We start from the raw sequence: 15,162 nt of genomic DNA, 5'->3' as shown, positions 1-15,162 counted from the left end.
ACGGTAGCTATAGCAACGGATAACCAAAAATTGGACGTGAAGCTGCAGAAGGATTATAACTAGAAGGAGCCTTTAAGCTCCTCGTGTCAACCTTCACCATCCCTACACCCTCCAATTTAATATTTTTAAGTAACAGATGAAGGAACAAGCTGGGAATGGGGAAATGACCCTCCCAGTGCCACAAATGTTAGTTCCATGGAGCTAATACGTTTACTCTCACTGACAACTCGAAAGAAGAACTTGAAGCCCTGCTGCTTAACGAAAAGCCCGAGCATCCCCTTTTCTCCCCACTGGCCTGGCGGACATTTGCGTGACGTCACAATGACGAAAGCCCGCCTCCCCAGGGTCCACGTTCTGTAATTGGCCAGGTTGGGTACGGGGCGGGGGGGGGGCAGAGGGGGAAATACAGAAAAGAGGTGCTGGAGGGGGTGATAGGGAAAAGAGCTGAGCCCCGGGACTCCCCGCTCTCGAACTGTGACTCCGCCCACCTCCACTCCCCCGGTGGGAGGGGCGAAGGGGCAAGAGGAAGGAGCGGCCCCTGGGGGGAAGCGAGGAAGAAGTGGGGAGTGGAGTGCGGATTTCCCCCAGCTGGCCGCGGTGGGGGCGGGGTCACGGGGGTGGGGCTATGTGGGGCGGAGGGGCGGGGCGAGGCAGCTGAGGGCGGGCCCCGGGTTTGGGGAGGGGCAAGATGGAGCAGCAGGAGGCTGTAGGGACCCCCGAAGGGGGCGGCAGCCTGCCAGGGACCGTGTCCGGCACTCCGAATGGGGCTGCCGCTGGCCTGCGCTCGGCCGGCTCCGGCTTGCCCTGCGCGGGGCTCGGCCCACGCCCAATCTCCAGCCCCGCTGATGAGCGGCCCCGGGGCATCCTGAAGAACACCAGCTCCGTCCTGGGGCCGAGAGCCCCCAGTGGGGAGAAGTAAGGGGCCAGGCGGGAGGGAGAGGAGAGGGAGTCCTCGAGGCCGGCTCGGCCACGTGGGGGGCGGGGCCGACTCCCCTGAGGACTCCTGGGAGATGAAGGCTAAGAAAGGAGTGAGGGGATTTAAAGCTGGAAGGGAAGGGACTTCATTTGGGAAAATTGAGACAAAAAGCTGAACTTGACGTTTTGGGCGTGGAGTTCCTTGTACCGGAAAGCACCTCCTCAGCCTAGAGTTCCCCAAGTCTCCCAGGAGCTGACAAGGGGAATGGGGCACAAAAGTTCCGGAGGGGTCTCAGGACACCCGTCTCCATGACTTCCAATCTAGGAAGAAGTTCCAACACTGGGACGAGATGAACATCTTGGCCACGTACCACCCATTGGGCAAGGACTACGGACTCACGAAGGTGGATGAGCCCAGCACACCCTACCACAGGTCACATGCCAAACACAGGTCCCTATGCATCAAGTACTTGGAAAGCAGTATTCAGACCTTGGCTGTGATTGGCCTCACACCTACCTTCTCCCCAGGGTCCCCTCCTGCCCTTCGGGTTTTCAGACTTCAGACCCCAGCCAGTCACCAGAAATTGGGAGAGGGTTACTCTGGATGGATGAATGCTTGTTTCTCCCCAAGGGCACTGACCTCTCTTCCCTGCCACACCCCACATCCTTAGGCTGGAAGACAGTGATGAGGATCTGAGAGCAGGAACCTCACAGGCAGTGTCACCTGAAGCCCTTGCTGAGAGGTGGGGGCTCCCTGGCCTCAGTTCTCCTTGATGAAGGACCCAGGCGAGTCTGGCCAGCACCCAACCCTGGGGTCTATTGGGGCTCCTTTCAGGGACCCATATAATGGAAGAAACTGTAACTCTTGACGTAAAGAAGGAGTTGGTGGTAGTCATCTGCCCCTGAGAGATGTTGGGAGTTGTAGCCTTTCCCCATTGGGAGGCCCTCTGTCACCACCATCCCCATCCCCGCTTCCCTCCTTCCAGAGCCCCCAGCCCCCTCTACCCCCTCCCCCAGGCTTGCATCATTGGACAGTTTTTGCCCCAAAGTTCTTAAGTTTGGAGATAACAAGAACACAGACTCCAAGGACAAGTTAACATCTAAAAAAAGTGAGACATTCAGGCAAGGGCTGGGGCAGGGGTTTTGAGACTCAGCTACTGGCCCTAAGAGCTTAGTTCTCTCCCATTCCACAGTTCAGAAAGATTTTGAGTGGCGTCGTAAGGCTCACTACGATGAGGGGAAGTACCTCAAAGCTCAGAAACTAGCTGCACAGGATGATGAAGAGGAGTCTCCTGGTAAGTTAGTTCTCTCTAGGTCTCCCAAGAAAACAGGTGGCCCACTTAAGCTTTATGGAAGGATCCCAGATCCCAACTAGGCTCCCAATAGATTGACCAAGAACTACAACATAGTAGCAATCTTTAGAGGCTAGCCAGCCTTTGTGTTCGTTTAGGGGACTCGTGGGAGTTGTTCATTATCCCTCACTTCTTGAGATAACCCCCCACTCCTGAAGAAAAAGACAAGCAGAATCTTTAGTTAAGAGAAATTCCAGGGTTGGCTGATATATCTAGTCTTGGGGCCAAGTCTCAATCTCTGAAGGTAGGGGTGGGGATTATGAGAGTGTCCCAAATGAGGTAGAGGAAATGGGGATGGGAGGTGGGGAAGGCAGGAAGTTGAAACTTGCATGGAGCTGTAGGATCTGTTCATACAACCATCTGCTATATAGGAATTGATCATGATTCTTCCCCTTATCCCCACAAAGATTAGATTCTCCCATAAAGCTCTGTGGGAAAGAGATTTTGGGCAGAAAAATGGGCCTAATGTTCCTCATCCCATCAGGAGTAGAGGAGCCAAGTAATGGGAAGGAATGAGCATCTCAGGGGGACTTCCCAATTTAGAGGGACAGAAGCTTCAACAAGGGGGAGAAAGGTTACATTGAAGGGTTGATGTGAACCTCATAAAATGGGGGAAGCAAATGAATTTTTGTTGTTATTACGCAGTCCTGTCTGACTCTTCATGACCCCATTTGGGGTTTTCTTGGCAAAGATACTGGAGTGGTTTGCCATTTCCTTCCCCAGCTCATTATACAGATGAGAAAACTGAGGCAAACAGGGTGAGGTGACTTGCCTAGTGTCACACAGCTAGTAAGTGTCTGAAGCCAGATTTGAACTTGAGAAGATGACTTCAGGCCTGGCATTCTATTGTACCATTTAGCTGCCCCTAAATAAGACTAGATGAGTGATTTACATTAAATGTTTTAAGACTTGGGACCTCCCGGGAGGGAGGTGGGCAGTGAGTAGAATGTATCTCACAAGGAAGGGGAGGGGTGGTCAGGAAGTCCTGGTTAACCTAAGAAAGAATCCTCAGATACCCCTGATGGGGGGAGCCATGCCTTGCCCCAGCCCTCACCAGAACGGGAGTTTGATCGCCGTCGGAAGGAATATTACAGCAAAGGGACATACCTGAAGGTGGCAATACCCACAGATTCAGAGGAGGATACAGACAAAGAGCAGAAAGATGGTGAGGCAGCCCTGAGTTGTGGGAGGAGGAGTGGAATGGGAGTCAGGAGGATCAAGAATTTTTAGTACCAGCTCTGGCACTGACTTGTTCTCTGTGTGACCTTCACATCCATTTTGTAATCTGGGCCTCAGTTTTATCATGTATAAAATAAAGAGATTAGATTTAATGTGGCCTGTGAGGTCTCTTCTAGCTATAATACTTTATGATTGTTCCGCTAGAGTGGAGGTGGGATGGGGGGGGTGTGCATCTTTTCATTGTATGTATAGATGGAGGAAATAGGTGTGTGGGCCAAGTGATAACTAGAGTGGAAGGTGGAGATGTTGGTTTAGGGGGTCAGGTGACTGCCTTCCAATATCTGACCCCCAGGGTCCTTACAGGCACCTCTGGATTGACCTCTGAGGGAGGCCACCTGCTTGGTCTTTCTGGGCAAGCACCTCATGGAGAACAGAAGGCTACTGAGAAGCCTCTGACTATCACTGTAACACAGTCTCAGCCTGGTGAGGGGGCCCATGACACTACCTTTTCCCAGGAGATCTCAGTGTGACTCCCTGTGCTCCCAAATCCCTCAACTTTCCAAGATTTGCCCAGATATACCCATTGCTGCTTTCTAATCCGTCCAGCCCTCTCTCCCCACATCCGTTTGAGAAATGTTTCCCGTGCTCACCACCACATGCATTTGGAAGTGGGTCGAGTGCTAGGTAGGCCTGGGATCAGAAAGGCCTGAGTTCACATTTGGCCTCAGACACTAGCTATGTGACCCTGGGCAAGTCACCTAACCTCTATTTGCCTCTGTTTTCTCGATTTTAAATTGGGAATAGCAGTTCTCAGAGTTACTGAGAGGATTAAGTGAGATATATGAAAAGTGTTTAGTACAGCACCTGGCACACAGTAGATGCTATATAAAATGCTTATTCCCTTCCCCTTTCCTCGGCAAGATTCAACGATGCCTTCAGTGAGTCATTTGGGAGGCTTTTATTTTTCCCTTTTACACAAACATTCGATGATATAAAAATAAATATCCAAAGAACATGTAGATTGGGGGTTCTGCCATTAAAAATGTAAGCATTTATAAAAATCATCTTAAAACATTTCCTGTTTTCTACTCCCCTTCCCATATCCTTCCCTAAAAGGGATATATATTAAGTTTTTTAGTTTAAAAAAAAACTTTTCCAAAGTATTTAAAATTAACAGCAATATTATTGATAAATGGGATCATAAGTGTCAGTTGTGTTTTAATCCTAGAATATGAAAATCATATGAGACATTCCACTCCCTATCCCATTCCCCAACTGTTTCACCCTAGACATCTTGCCTACCTCTAGCCCCAACTCTGTTCCTTCTCCCAACCAACCCAGAATCTTTCCCAAACCCTCCCAATTACCCTATTCCACATCTTCCTAGGTTCCACCCCCTTCCCACAGCCTAGGGAACTCAAGGTCTGATTCCTCCCCTACCAACTTCCCAGGCACAGCCCTAACACAGAAGCACAATGGGTCCCCTGTGATGTCTGGCTGGTGTCACTGGCTGGTAACCAAGGAACTGAGCTGGAAGAGCACAGGGATTCCAGACAAAGATGCTGGGGAAAGTCAGGGGGCCCCAGGAGGGCCTGAACGAAGGCGTGAGTCACAGGGATATACTGGGAGGTTGAAGGGGAAAAGTGGGAGGTCACAGTTAAATTGGGATGGGGGCACTGGTGACTTCCTTTCTCACTTCATGAAAATCCCTCCCACCCCAATGTGTATATGATCTGAAAATGCGTTATAAAACAGTAAACAGAAAGAAGGTGGTGTCTTCACTGTAAGCATCATGACTGTGAGTTTGTAGAAAGAGGAAGAAAACCCAAGTACAAGTCCCAGGATGGTCTCTCCCTTGCTGTAGACCCTTGGATAAGTTCCTTCACCTCTCTGGGCCTCAATTTCTCCACTTGTAAGGAGAATAATTATATACTACGTATCATACTGTGACCAAATAAATAACATATGTAAAAGTCCTTATGAGTATAATGGGGCTCTTGCAAAATGTAGCATTCAGAATAACAATAGAAAGGGGTGAAGATGGGAGCTTCCCTCTCCTTTTCATACCTTTTCATACCTTGGGAGCCATTCTGTTCAGTAATATAGGTATTCCCATTGCTCCCTTGGGAATACTTGTCTGTAGGGTGCGTTTTATTCCCTACCCCATCCCCAATCACTCTCCTCAACCCTAATCCCTCATAATTCTCCCCACCCTCCAGATGAGACACTTCGTCTGCACTGGAGTCAAGAGGAGGACACTGTTCAATGGAAGATGTAGCAGACTCAGGAAGCTGGAGAAGAGGGGGAGGGGGAGACACTACAGACACCCCAGCTCCCCAGGCCATAACCACCCAGAGATGGACAATAAAGAGAGGAGTCAGGAGTCCAGGTGCATGGGATTCAATGAATGGGATGGGTGCTGGGCAATAAGAAAATGGTAGGAAAGCAGAGAGGGATCTTGGGAGAAGTATGAAAGGGAAAACATGGGGTTGTACAGAAGGGTCTAGGAAGTGAGATAACAAGGAACCGTGGTATTGCATGATACACGACTATGGGGTATAATGATAACATGAAGCTGGAAAATCTGGAAACAAAACACAAAGAATTGGAGGAGAAATTGTGGGAGTAGTAAGAAATGAAGGACACAGAAGCTCAGGGACCTGGGGAAGGAAGCAACATAATGGGGCAGACACCCTGGAAGGGGTGGGACCAGCTACTTCTCTGATCTCAGACCTCCTCCACCAACCTCAGGCCCCACCTTCTGCCACTCCCAGTCAATTCTGACCCCATAGGGTGAGAGCCTCTTCATTTGTTGCCCCTTCTTTCCCCTGGGGTTAAAGAACCCTCTCCCCCAATACTCTCTCCTGCCCTAGAGATAGATACTTTTCCTCCTTAAACTCTTACATCATCACCTTCCACCCCTTTGGGGGAAGAGTCTTCTCTGTATCTCTACTTCCACCCCAGAGAGAGAGAGTTAGCCCTCTTCTCCACAGCACCCAAGATGACCGTCAAACTTGACTTTGAGGAGTGTCTAAAGGACTCCCCCCGATTCCGGTAAGTGTTTGTGTTTGTGTATGTGTGTATCAGGGGTTGATGTGAGGGAGATGCTAGAAAGGGCAGGGCAAGGGGAAGATAACAAGTGATTTCCTGTACCCCTTCCTGAACATCCTACTTTATGTAAACAGGGCTAAAAAAGGAAGGGGATGGGGGCCAAAATGGGGGCTTCCCTGACTCTTGACATTCTACCCTATGGGGCCCATAGGTCTGTCTCTGCCTTCGCAGTCTCCTTCACTGTCATTCTTCTGTCCTCTCTCTGAGCTCCCTTCCCCCATCACCTGCTTTCTGGGGTGGTTGTGAATTTCCTGTCCTTACCACATCCACCCTTCTCTTGATCCTTCCGGCTATGACCTTACCCACTGTCTGCTAAAACACCCGAAGTTTCTCTCCAGACTCTAGAGAACAGAGACCTCATAGAGATCACCAAGCCCATAATCCCAGTTTTACAGAGCAGGAAACTGAGGCGCAGAGAGGGAAAATGATTCGCTTCAAAGTCACACAGATGGCAGAGACAAGGTCCAAATCATCTGACTTCAAGTCTAGTCCACTTTGCATCTTGGGGTCATGTTCTTTCTTGTCCATCCTTTCCTAACTCCCCCTAGCATGTCCACAGTAGTAAGCAGAATGTGAGTTCAGGCCTTGAACCTTATGACTTTTCCTTCCTAGGGCTTCCATTGAGTTGGTGGAATCAGATGTATCAGAATTGGAGAATCGTCTGGAGAAGGTGATCACAGAGTCAGAAGGGAAGATTCTGAGTCAGAGGAAAGGGTTCCTGATAGAGGAGGGAAGATCTAGGGGAAGAAGGGAAGTCAGTGCAACAAGTAGTATTGACTTTGTGCCTACTGTGTACGCAGCACCAAGCTAAGACATTCAGGGTATACAAAAAAAAAGCTCACCTTTCTATAGCTCTTTGAAATTTACAAAATGTTTCCCTTTTCAACATTATGAAGTAGTTTGGCATAATTATTATTATCCTCATTTTCTAGTTGGAGAAAATGAGGTATAGATAGAGAGGTTAGGTTACTTGCCAAAAAGGTAACACAGGTAATAAATGGTAGTCCTGAGACTTAAACCCTTGGTTTCCCAACTCTTACATCAGTGTTCTTTTCTCACTTAAGAAAAAAGGTCTCTCTGTGCTCTGAGGAACTCTTTGCTCTTTTAGGGGGATGTAAGATTGGTACATGAAACTTTGAAAACAATAAGATAGGATCAGTATTCTCTAGAAGTTCATGGGGGAGAGAGATCCCTATGGGCCAGAGTGGACTGGGAAGGCTTGTGGGTGGAACCAAAGTTGGGCTTTGAAAGGAAAATAGAATTCTGGCACATGAATATGAGTTGGAGACAGGCTGAGGGCATTAGAAAATGATGTGAACAAAAGCCAAGATGCGTATGCAGAGACAGTGAGGAGGTTGGCCTAGTTGCCATATCATGGGAGATATAGAGTGATTGGTGATCTCTGAGGGAAGACAATTTAGAGAAGGTATACTTGGGGAGGGAGGGAGGGAGGTGAAAAGCATACCTAAAAGTGTCTCTAGGTCAGAGAACAGATTTTGGGGGCCCTGAATTGGACCCTTATGACCCATTTTTTTTCCTTACTCCCCAGCTCCTCAAGCTTGGTTCCAGCCTCCTGGAGAGTGGGCGCAATTATCTTGCTACTTGTAGAGCTTTCATCAGTGGCATTCAAGAACTCTCGAAACTAGGTCCTCCAGAGCCCATGATGATTGTAAGTCCCAGAGATGGGACATTAGATGGGAAGAAGAAATGGAAAGTCTAGAACTGTAGCTCAGAGTTTCTTTTCAGAGAAGAGTTCTCATGGGAGCAGAAGGAATGGATAAGGGGAAGAAAAACCAAAGAAATGGGTAGTAGAGGCTTCTTAAAATGGGAGGGACATCAGGAAAGGAATCATGGAGCAGTTAGGGAAGAAAGGAGGACTTAAACAAGAAAAGGAGAGAAGTCAGAGAGAGTAGTCTAACCAAGATATAGAGTTTATTTAAGAATGAATGAAGTTTTGGGGAATGATGAACACCATCAATATAATATCATCCCAGAATTGTAAATCTTACAAGCTGAAAGGCACCTCAGAGGTCTAGGCCAGAGTTTTCTACATTAACTTAATCACACATCACTTTGGAGTTGGAAATATACTGATAGAACCAATATAAATGGTAAATAACCTCACCTTGGGACCCTGTGGAAATTTGGGGACCAAATAGGGAGGAAAAAGTCAAAATTGCCATGTATATATATATTTGATGTAGGCATTTTCATATTTAACCCTTTAGTGGAAAAGATATTGCTAGCAGTAACATTTCCTTAAGGAGGAACTCCAGTATTCTTCAGAACCCAATTTGAAAAATGCTAATCTAATTCTACTTCTCCCCTTTTACATACAAATTTATTAAACTTGGAGATAAAGGGCAAGAGTCGTGAACTGAGTGTTGGTATCAGGTACCTCTGAGTACCTGGGGTCTCACTTACTTTCCTTTCCTTTAGGAATGCCTGGACAAATTTACAGAGAGCCTGAGTCACAAAGTCAATTGCCATGAAGTGAGTTGGGTAGGATGGAAGATGGGGGAGGGACACAGAAAAAAAAAAAATCTCTTTTTTTAAAGGCAGTATTTCAGGCTCTAATCACCTGCTTTCTACCAGGACCTCTTGAATGCCACTCAACAGACACTGAAGCAACAGATCCAGAGTTTTGTGAAGGAGTAAGGTTTTGTTGGGGTTTTTATAAACATCTGGAACCATGCTAAGACTGCTCAATCCCCTAGTACCCTATCTCCTTTTTCCCCTAACTCCTTAGAGACAGCTTCTCTTTGAAGGGAAAACTCAAGAACCTCCCAAAATTAAAGGAAGGGGAGCATTACACAGCCCTATATTCTAATCCATTTTAGCCTCCAAAACTAGATATCATTTATCACATAGCCTCAAATTTTGAAGGAGATAAGACCTCCTCCATCTCTAGTCATGTCCCAGAAGCCTCATGTTTAGAAATGTATAAGTTTGGGAGTGTGTGAAGAGGGCTCTTCTAACCTTACGTACACCATACTTTCTTTTGAGGGATTACAGTAAAAGTCTGATCCTTGATTTCTCCCCTAGGAGTCTCCGTGGTTTTTGGGAAGCCCGAAGAGAGTTTTGGAGAGGGGCAGAGTCTCTGGAGGCAGCTCTCAGTCACAATGCTGAAGTCCCCCGGCGCCGGGCACATGAAGCAGAAGAAGCAATGTCTGCACTGAAGGCAGTCAGAGCAGGCTATCAAGGGCGGGCATTGGACTACGTGTTGCAGGTGACATTCCATCCTCCCCCTCCTTCCACCAGTGTGATTGGGGATTAGCAGTGCTCCAGTCCCTCCCAGTGTTCTAAAGTAGGAGGTTGAGAATGGGAGAGGCAGGAATGATGTTGAAGATATGAGAACTAAGGGGAGTCATATCTCATGGGCCTCAGCTTACTCAGTTGAGGAGGTTGAGTTTCTCAGAGACATTCTGTTTCTAACATTCTCTGATTCTGTACTTGTGGGATGGTTCTGGGGATTAGAGAACCTTTGCTCTATCTCCTCCCTGTTCCCACCCTCCAACCCCCCACTCCACCTCCACCTCCACACCACTAAGTGCTTTTGAGTGGTCAAGAGGATTGGCCTTATCTCTGTGTTCCTCAGATCAATGTGATCCAGGACAAGAGGAAGTTTGACATCATGGAGTTTGTAAGTTGGGGCAATAGGGCTTTGGGAAGATGGAGGTGGGATAGAAAGGGAGTAGACAGGTGAAAGATGGAGGTGAACTCGTTCTGTGTGAGAATAAACATCCTGATAAGAGAATGGCAACAGAACAGTGAGAAATGGAGACAGAAAGAAATTAAAGAGCTGTCAACACATTCCAAGCTCTCCTTTCCTCACCTAGAGATACACTGATTTTGTGATTCAGAGTTGTTGTTGCCCAACTCTTTGGCATTTTCTTTACCTGTGTAAGGCAACTTTCAGCACAGCAAAATCTGGCATAAAAAAGAAAAAAACAAAACATTTTCCTGGACACTTAGAACAAAGAGGATTAAAGACAGAGATAGGGAAAAGCCACTAGGTAGATAAAATCCACAGAACTATACTGTTCCATAAAGAATTACCATTTAGCTCTCCTACCTCTTCTCAATATAATTGGCTTTTGTATGAAGATTGATTTAGGGAGCACCAACTAAAGATGTTCTGACTCTCCATGTTTTATAAGCTATCTACATACAACATCAGAACAGAAAAGAGATGAGGGCCTTTTGAGTAGAAAAGAGGTTAGTGCCTTCATTGGGGCTATTGGTAGCAAGCCATTGCCTTCCTGTCCCCACAAGTCACTTGCTGTGATTTCTCGATTTGTGCATTTCCTTCCTCTACCCACCCCTCCAAGGTACTTCGACTGGTGGAAGCTCAAACAGTATACTTCCAGCTGGGTCATGAAGAATTGAATGGTCTAGGAGTCTACCACAAAGAGTTGGGGGCCCAGGTGAGGGATGCCTGGGGTGGTACATGAGGTAGGGTTAAGAAGTTGAGGGTGGGGAAAGTTGTTTGTCTTTTTTTTGGCGAGGGAAAGAAGTTTCGAGGGCAGACGTAAGAGACTGTGGTGTGGGTGGAGGAACATGTAATTGACATAAGAGAAGTGTGTATTAGAGAATTTGTCAGCTACAATAGGTGAACCTTTCTCCCTTCCCCATGTACACTTTGTCCCCCCTTCCCAGGGATGATGGGAAGTTGGTGAATACAGCCGTGATTATTCTTTAATTCTAGTTGCACAAGCTTGTCCTGGAGTCTGCACGGGAAAAGAGAGACATGGAACAGAGACATGTGCTGTTGAAGGAGCAAGTGAGGAGTGGGAATGGGGGTGGGAAATTTTTTGTTCTCTGACTACCAGAACCACTGGCTCATCATCCTGTATTCTGTTTGGTCCCTCCAGGAGCTGAGTGGAGAAGAACCTGAACCAGGCCTGAAGGAAGGACCAGGGGGGCTGGTGATGGAAGGACACCTCTTCAAAAGGGCCAGTAATGCATTCAAAACATGGAGTAGGTGAGGTCACTGCTATCACTTTCCTTCCTGAAATCTATATTAAGCTTTCCCATTGACTCACTCTGATTTTGGCCAGTCTTTATCCCTCTTTGGTCCTCAGTTTCCTCCTCTGTAGAATAAAGGAATTAGATTAGTGATCTCTAAGGGCCTGTCCAGTTATGACCTATGATTCTTTGATTTTAACTTTGTTAGGGTGATTTCACCTATGCCATGCCTCTTTGTTGAGGCAGGAGGTTGTTTCTCTCTCTTCTCCCTGCCACTCTTCTCTTCCCCCAAGGATCTGCCCATGTCCCTTTTAGCCCTTTGTTCAAGTATACCGAGTTATGAAAAGCAATCTCATGTTCCCCCACTTATCTAGTTCCCCTAGTTTCTTCCTTCCCCTTTTCACTTTTCTCCATCCCACCCACTCCATCTCACTCTGAGTTCCTATCCTAGACGCTGGTTCACCATTCAGAACAACCAGCTGGTTTATCAGAAGAAATACAAGGTGAGTAGCAGTGTTTGGGGCCTTAAAACACACAGGGGTCCCTGAAAGGGGCAGAGACTGAGAGCTCTCTGTTGGCTAGATGTCTGGGGTGGGCCCAAGGGCCATGAGAAATGGCTGGCAGACCAGATATCTTTACATCCCTTAGGATCCTATGACTGTGGTTGTGGATGATCTTCGATTGTGCACAGTGAAACTCTGCCCTGACATTGAAAGAAGATTCTGCTTTGAAGTTGTCTCCCCCAGCAAGTGAGGGATGGGGGGATGGAATGGGGTGGGGAGGAGAGGTTAGGAACAGCGCCTATCCTTTATCACCATTTAGGCCCCACAGGTCTCTAATCTCATCAGAGTTACTTGTGTACATGCCCCTTCCCCACATCTCCCTCCTCATTACCTGAGCCTTGAGTTTTTGACTCTTGACACTTACTAGTGATGTGACCTTCAGCTTCCTCTAAGGTAAAAAGGAGATAATATTTGTACTGTTTACATTATGGGAGTAGTATGTGAAGAGTCCTTTGTAAACACAAACTAACCCTAATATCATCCCCATAGGCAGCTGGATAGAGTGCCAGGCCTGGAGTCAGGAAGATTCATCTTCCTAAGTTCAAATCTGACCTCAGACACTTACTAGCTGGGTGACCCTGGGCAAGTCACTTCACCCTGTTTGCCTCAGTTTCACCATCTGCAAAGTGAACTGGAGAAAGGAAATGGCAAACAACTCCAGTATCTTTGCAAGAAAACCTCAAATGAGGTCACAAAGAACTGAACACAACTGAACAACAACAGTCATTCCTGTGTCTGTGTGTGCCTCAGTGTCCTGTCTGTATAATCTTCTTCCTCGCCTCCCTAGGTCCTGCCTCCTCCAGGCCGACTCAGAGCAGCTGCTTCAGCTCTGGGTCAGTGCTGTGCAAAGCAGCATTGCTACTGCCTTCAGCCAGGCCCAAGAGGATAGAGGCTCTCTAGACCAGGTGGGTGAGCAGGGAAATGGCAATGAAAGGAAACTTGGTATTATGCAATTAAAAAAAAAACAAAACACTGGATTCCGAATTAGAAGATCCAGATTTGAATCTCAGCTCCTACCACTTAATAGCTATGTGACATTCAGCAAGTTAATTCCTCCAGCCCTCTGTTGCCTCATCTATAGAGTAGAAACTGATTTTCAACACAAGGCCTTCTCGTTTGTAGCCCCTCCCAGAAAACTACACCAGGTTACAGGCAATCTGTGGGTGTAGCATCACCTCAACATGGATGCTCATGGTTCTTTAGCAATATATTTGCTTTTACTAGGCCAACCAGATGGGACAAGTTAGTTCAAAGCAAAAGACATTTAATCCAACAGCTAGGTGGCGCCGTGGATAGAGCGCTGGGCCTAGAGTCAAGGAAGGCTCCTCTTCCTGAGTCCAAATCTGACCTCAGACACTTATTAGCTGTGTGACCCTGGGCAAGTCACTTACCCCGTTTGCCTCAGTTCCTCGACTATCCAATGAACTGGAGGAGGAAATAGCAAACCACTGCAGTATCTTTGCCCAGAAAACCCTAAATGGGATCGTGACGAGTCAGACAGTACTGAAACAGGGCAAATCAAGTGACCAGAACTCCTCAAACCCCTCCCCATTGCAGACAGGCTATATTGTAGTACATCTCACATCTAATGTGTAGCTGCCTGTATTTTCAAGGCTGCTACAAATGGGCCACTCTGCTGATCGTCCACTAGTCACCTCCTTGGGTCAACCTTTGCTCTTTGTGACCATCTGCTGGACAGGGGCAGCTAGGTGTTGCAGTGGGTAGAGCAGGAGTCAAGAGGACCTGAGTTCAGCTCTCACCTCAGACACTTAACACTCACTAGCTGTGTGACCTTGGGCAAGTCACTTAACCCCAATTGCCTCATCCTGGGTCATCTCCAGTCATCCTGACAAATATCTGGTCACTGGATTCAGATGACTCTGGAGGAGAAGTGAGGCTGGTGGCCCATACAGCCCTCCCTCACTCAAAACAAAGTCAAGTCCAAGTCACGTCATCATTTCTCTGATGGCATGGTCTTCTTCAGCAACGAAGGACGAACACACCATCTGCTGGACTATGTGTGACTAAGGAGTTTCTGTCTTGGAGTCAGGAATTTGAGGATATAATGAACCACACCCATGAAGCAGCCTAGCCCCTAGCAGAGACTTTTAGGCTAGACAGATGGGGAATTTGTGGCCTTCTAGGTCTTTGGGTTTGGCCTTTTGACCGAATCCAAGTTTTACAGAACAAATCCTTTTATTAAGGGGATTTGTTCTGTGAAGTTTGGATTCAATCAAAGGGCTGCATTTGAGGACCTAGAGGGCCACATGTGCTCTCCAGGCCAAAGGTTCCCCACCCTTGGACTAGGATTAAGCCTACTCTTTGAAGTTCCTCAGTCCTCTTCTCCAATTCTTTTGGTCTTTTTGCTGGCTAAGTGTAAATCTGATCCGAGAATGTTTTTAGTTCTTAATCATACCCATACCCGTGGGCCCAGCAGATATTCCCAGGGCTCAGTAGGTTGAAACTAATGGGCACATTGCTTTCACCTACTCCTCCTCTCTGCTCTCCCCACCCCCACCCGCCTAGGTGTTCTATGTTATTCACAGAGATTGTGATCATTCTCGTTTGTTGATCATTGGCTGGCTATCCTGTGTTCTGGTCAGCACAAGGTCAGTTTTTGGTCTCTATACACTCTAGAGTTCAAGTGTCCAATTGTTCTGACTCACCTGAAAGCATTTTGTAAGCCTTAAAGTCTATAAATACGAGTCATTGTTATTCATCTAGGGCAAGGGAGGGCAGGAGAGGGAGTCTGACCCGTCTTAATCTTTTAATTAGTCATAAACCTTCCTAGTGTTTCGTGGGGTATCTTCTGAGGCATCTTTCTCCTGCAGGGCCCCTGTCACTCAGCCTCAGGCTTGGCCTCTACTTTGGCTTGTGGAGGAGCATCCAGGGGGACCAGCCGAGGGTCCAGTGTGGCAGGACGTGTGGCAGCCCAGGTACAGAGTGTGGATGGGAATGCCCAGTGCTGTGATTGCCGGGAACCTGCACCAGAATGGGCAAGCATCAATCTTGGCGTGACCCTCTGCATCCAGTGCTCTGGAATCCACAGGTCACAACCCTTATCTCATACAACA

At 47.5% G+C, this 15,162-nt stretch overlaps 2 protein-coding genes across 8 annotated transcripts in view; both read left to right on the top strand.

The window, feature by feature from the left end:
• Positions 1-598: 598 nt before the first annotated feature.
• On the top strand, positions 599-3,598 carry LOC140525653 (protein phosphatase inhibitor 2-like). 4 transcript variants are annotated; one of them, XR_011974083.1, is made up of 5 exons: positions 599-915; positions 1,241-1,348; positions 1,587-1,658; positions 1,902-2,024; positions 2,109-2,210. XR_011974083.1 is itself a non-coding variant. In XM_072641232.1 (5 exons), the coding sequence occupies exons 1-5, from the start codon at positions 689-691 to the stop codon at positions 2,288-2,290; spliced, it is 699 nt and encodes a 232-aa protein (XP_072497333.1). In that variant the 5' UTR covers positions 599-688; the 3' UTR covers positions 2,291-3,598. The 4 variants fall into 4 exon arrangements, 2 of the variants coding, with proteins under 2 accessions (XP_072497333.1, XP_072497334.1); XR_011974082.1 differs by having other exon boundaries at positions 1,241-1,366; XM_072641232.1 differs by having other exon boundaries at positions 1,241-1,366; positions 1,933-2,024; positions 2,109-3,598.
• Positions 2,115-15,162, top strand: part of ACAP1 (ArfGAP with coiled-coil, ankyrin repeat and PH domains 1) — a 29,641-nt gene continuing 16,593 nt past the window's right edge. The window contains exons 1-17 of one of the 4 annotated variants that reach the window (XM_072641224.1): positions 2,115-2,210; positions 4,898-5,050; positions 5,666-5,835; positions 6,411-6,500; positions 7,170-7,227; positions 8,107-8,226; positions 8,997-9,050; positions 9,153-9,211; positions 9,603-9,786; positions 10,156-10,200; positions 10,889-10,984; positions 11,266-11,340; positions 11,432-11,541; positions 11,977-12,028; positions 12,174-12,274; positions 12,876-12,993; positions 14,920-15,137. In XM_072641224.1, the coding sequence (XP_072497325.1) occupies positions 5,006-5,050; positions 5,666-5,835; positions 6,411-6,500; positions 7,170-7,227; positions 8,107-8,226; positions 8,997-9,050; positions 9,153-9,211; positions 9,603-9,786; positions 10,156-10,200; positions 10,889-10,984; positions 11,266-11,340; positions 11,432-11,541; positions 11,977-12,028; positions 12,174-12,274; positions 12,876-12,993; positions 14,920-15,137 (1,595 nt within the window). In that variant the 5' untranslated portion in view covers positions 2,115-2,210; positions 4,898-5,005. Of the gene's footprint in view, positions 2,211-4,897; positions 5,051-5,665; positions 5,836-6,410; positions 6,501-7,169; positions 7,228-7,259; positions 7,379-8,106; positions 8,227-8,996; positions 9,051-9,152; positions 9,212-9,602; positions 9,787-10,155; positions 10,201-10,888; positions 10,985-11,265; positions 11,341-11,431; positions 11,542-11,976; positions 12,029-12,173; positions 12,275-12,875; positions 12,994-14,919; positions 15,138-15,162 lie in introns of those variants that run through there. The other 3 variants (XM_072641225.1, XM_072641226.1, XM_072641227.1) reach the window with 3 other exon arrangements.

Source organism: Notamacropus eugenii, chromosome 2 (genome assembly GCF_028372415.1).
Source record: "Notamacropus eugenii isolate mMacEug1 chromosome 2, mMacEug1.pri_v2, whole genome shotgun sequence".
In the NCBI taxonomy this organism is placed as follows: domain Eukaryota; kingdom Metazoa; phylum Chordata; class Mammalia; order Diprotodontia; family Macropodidae; genus Notamacropus; species Notamacropus eugenii.
Note: the sequence above shows the minus strand (reverse complement) of the source record. Positions and strands in the feature narration are given on the sequence as shown.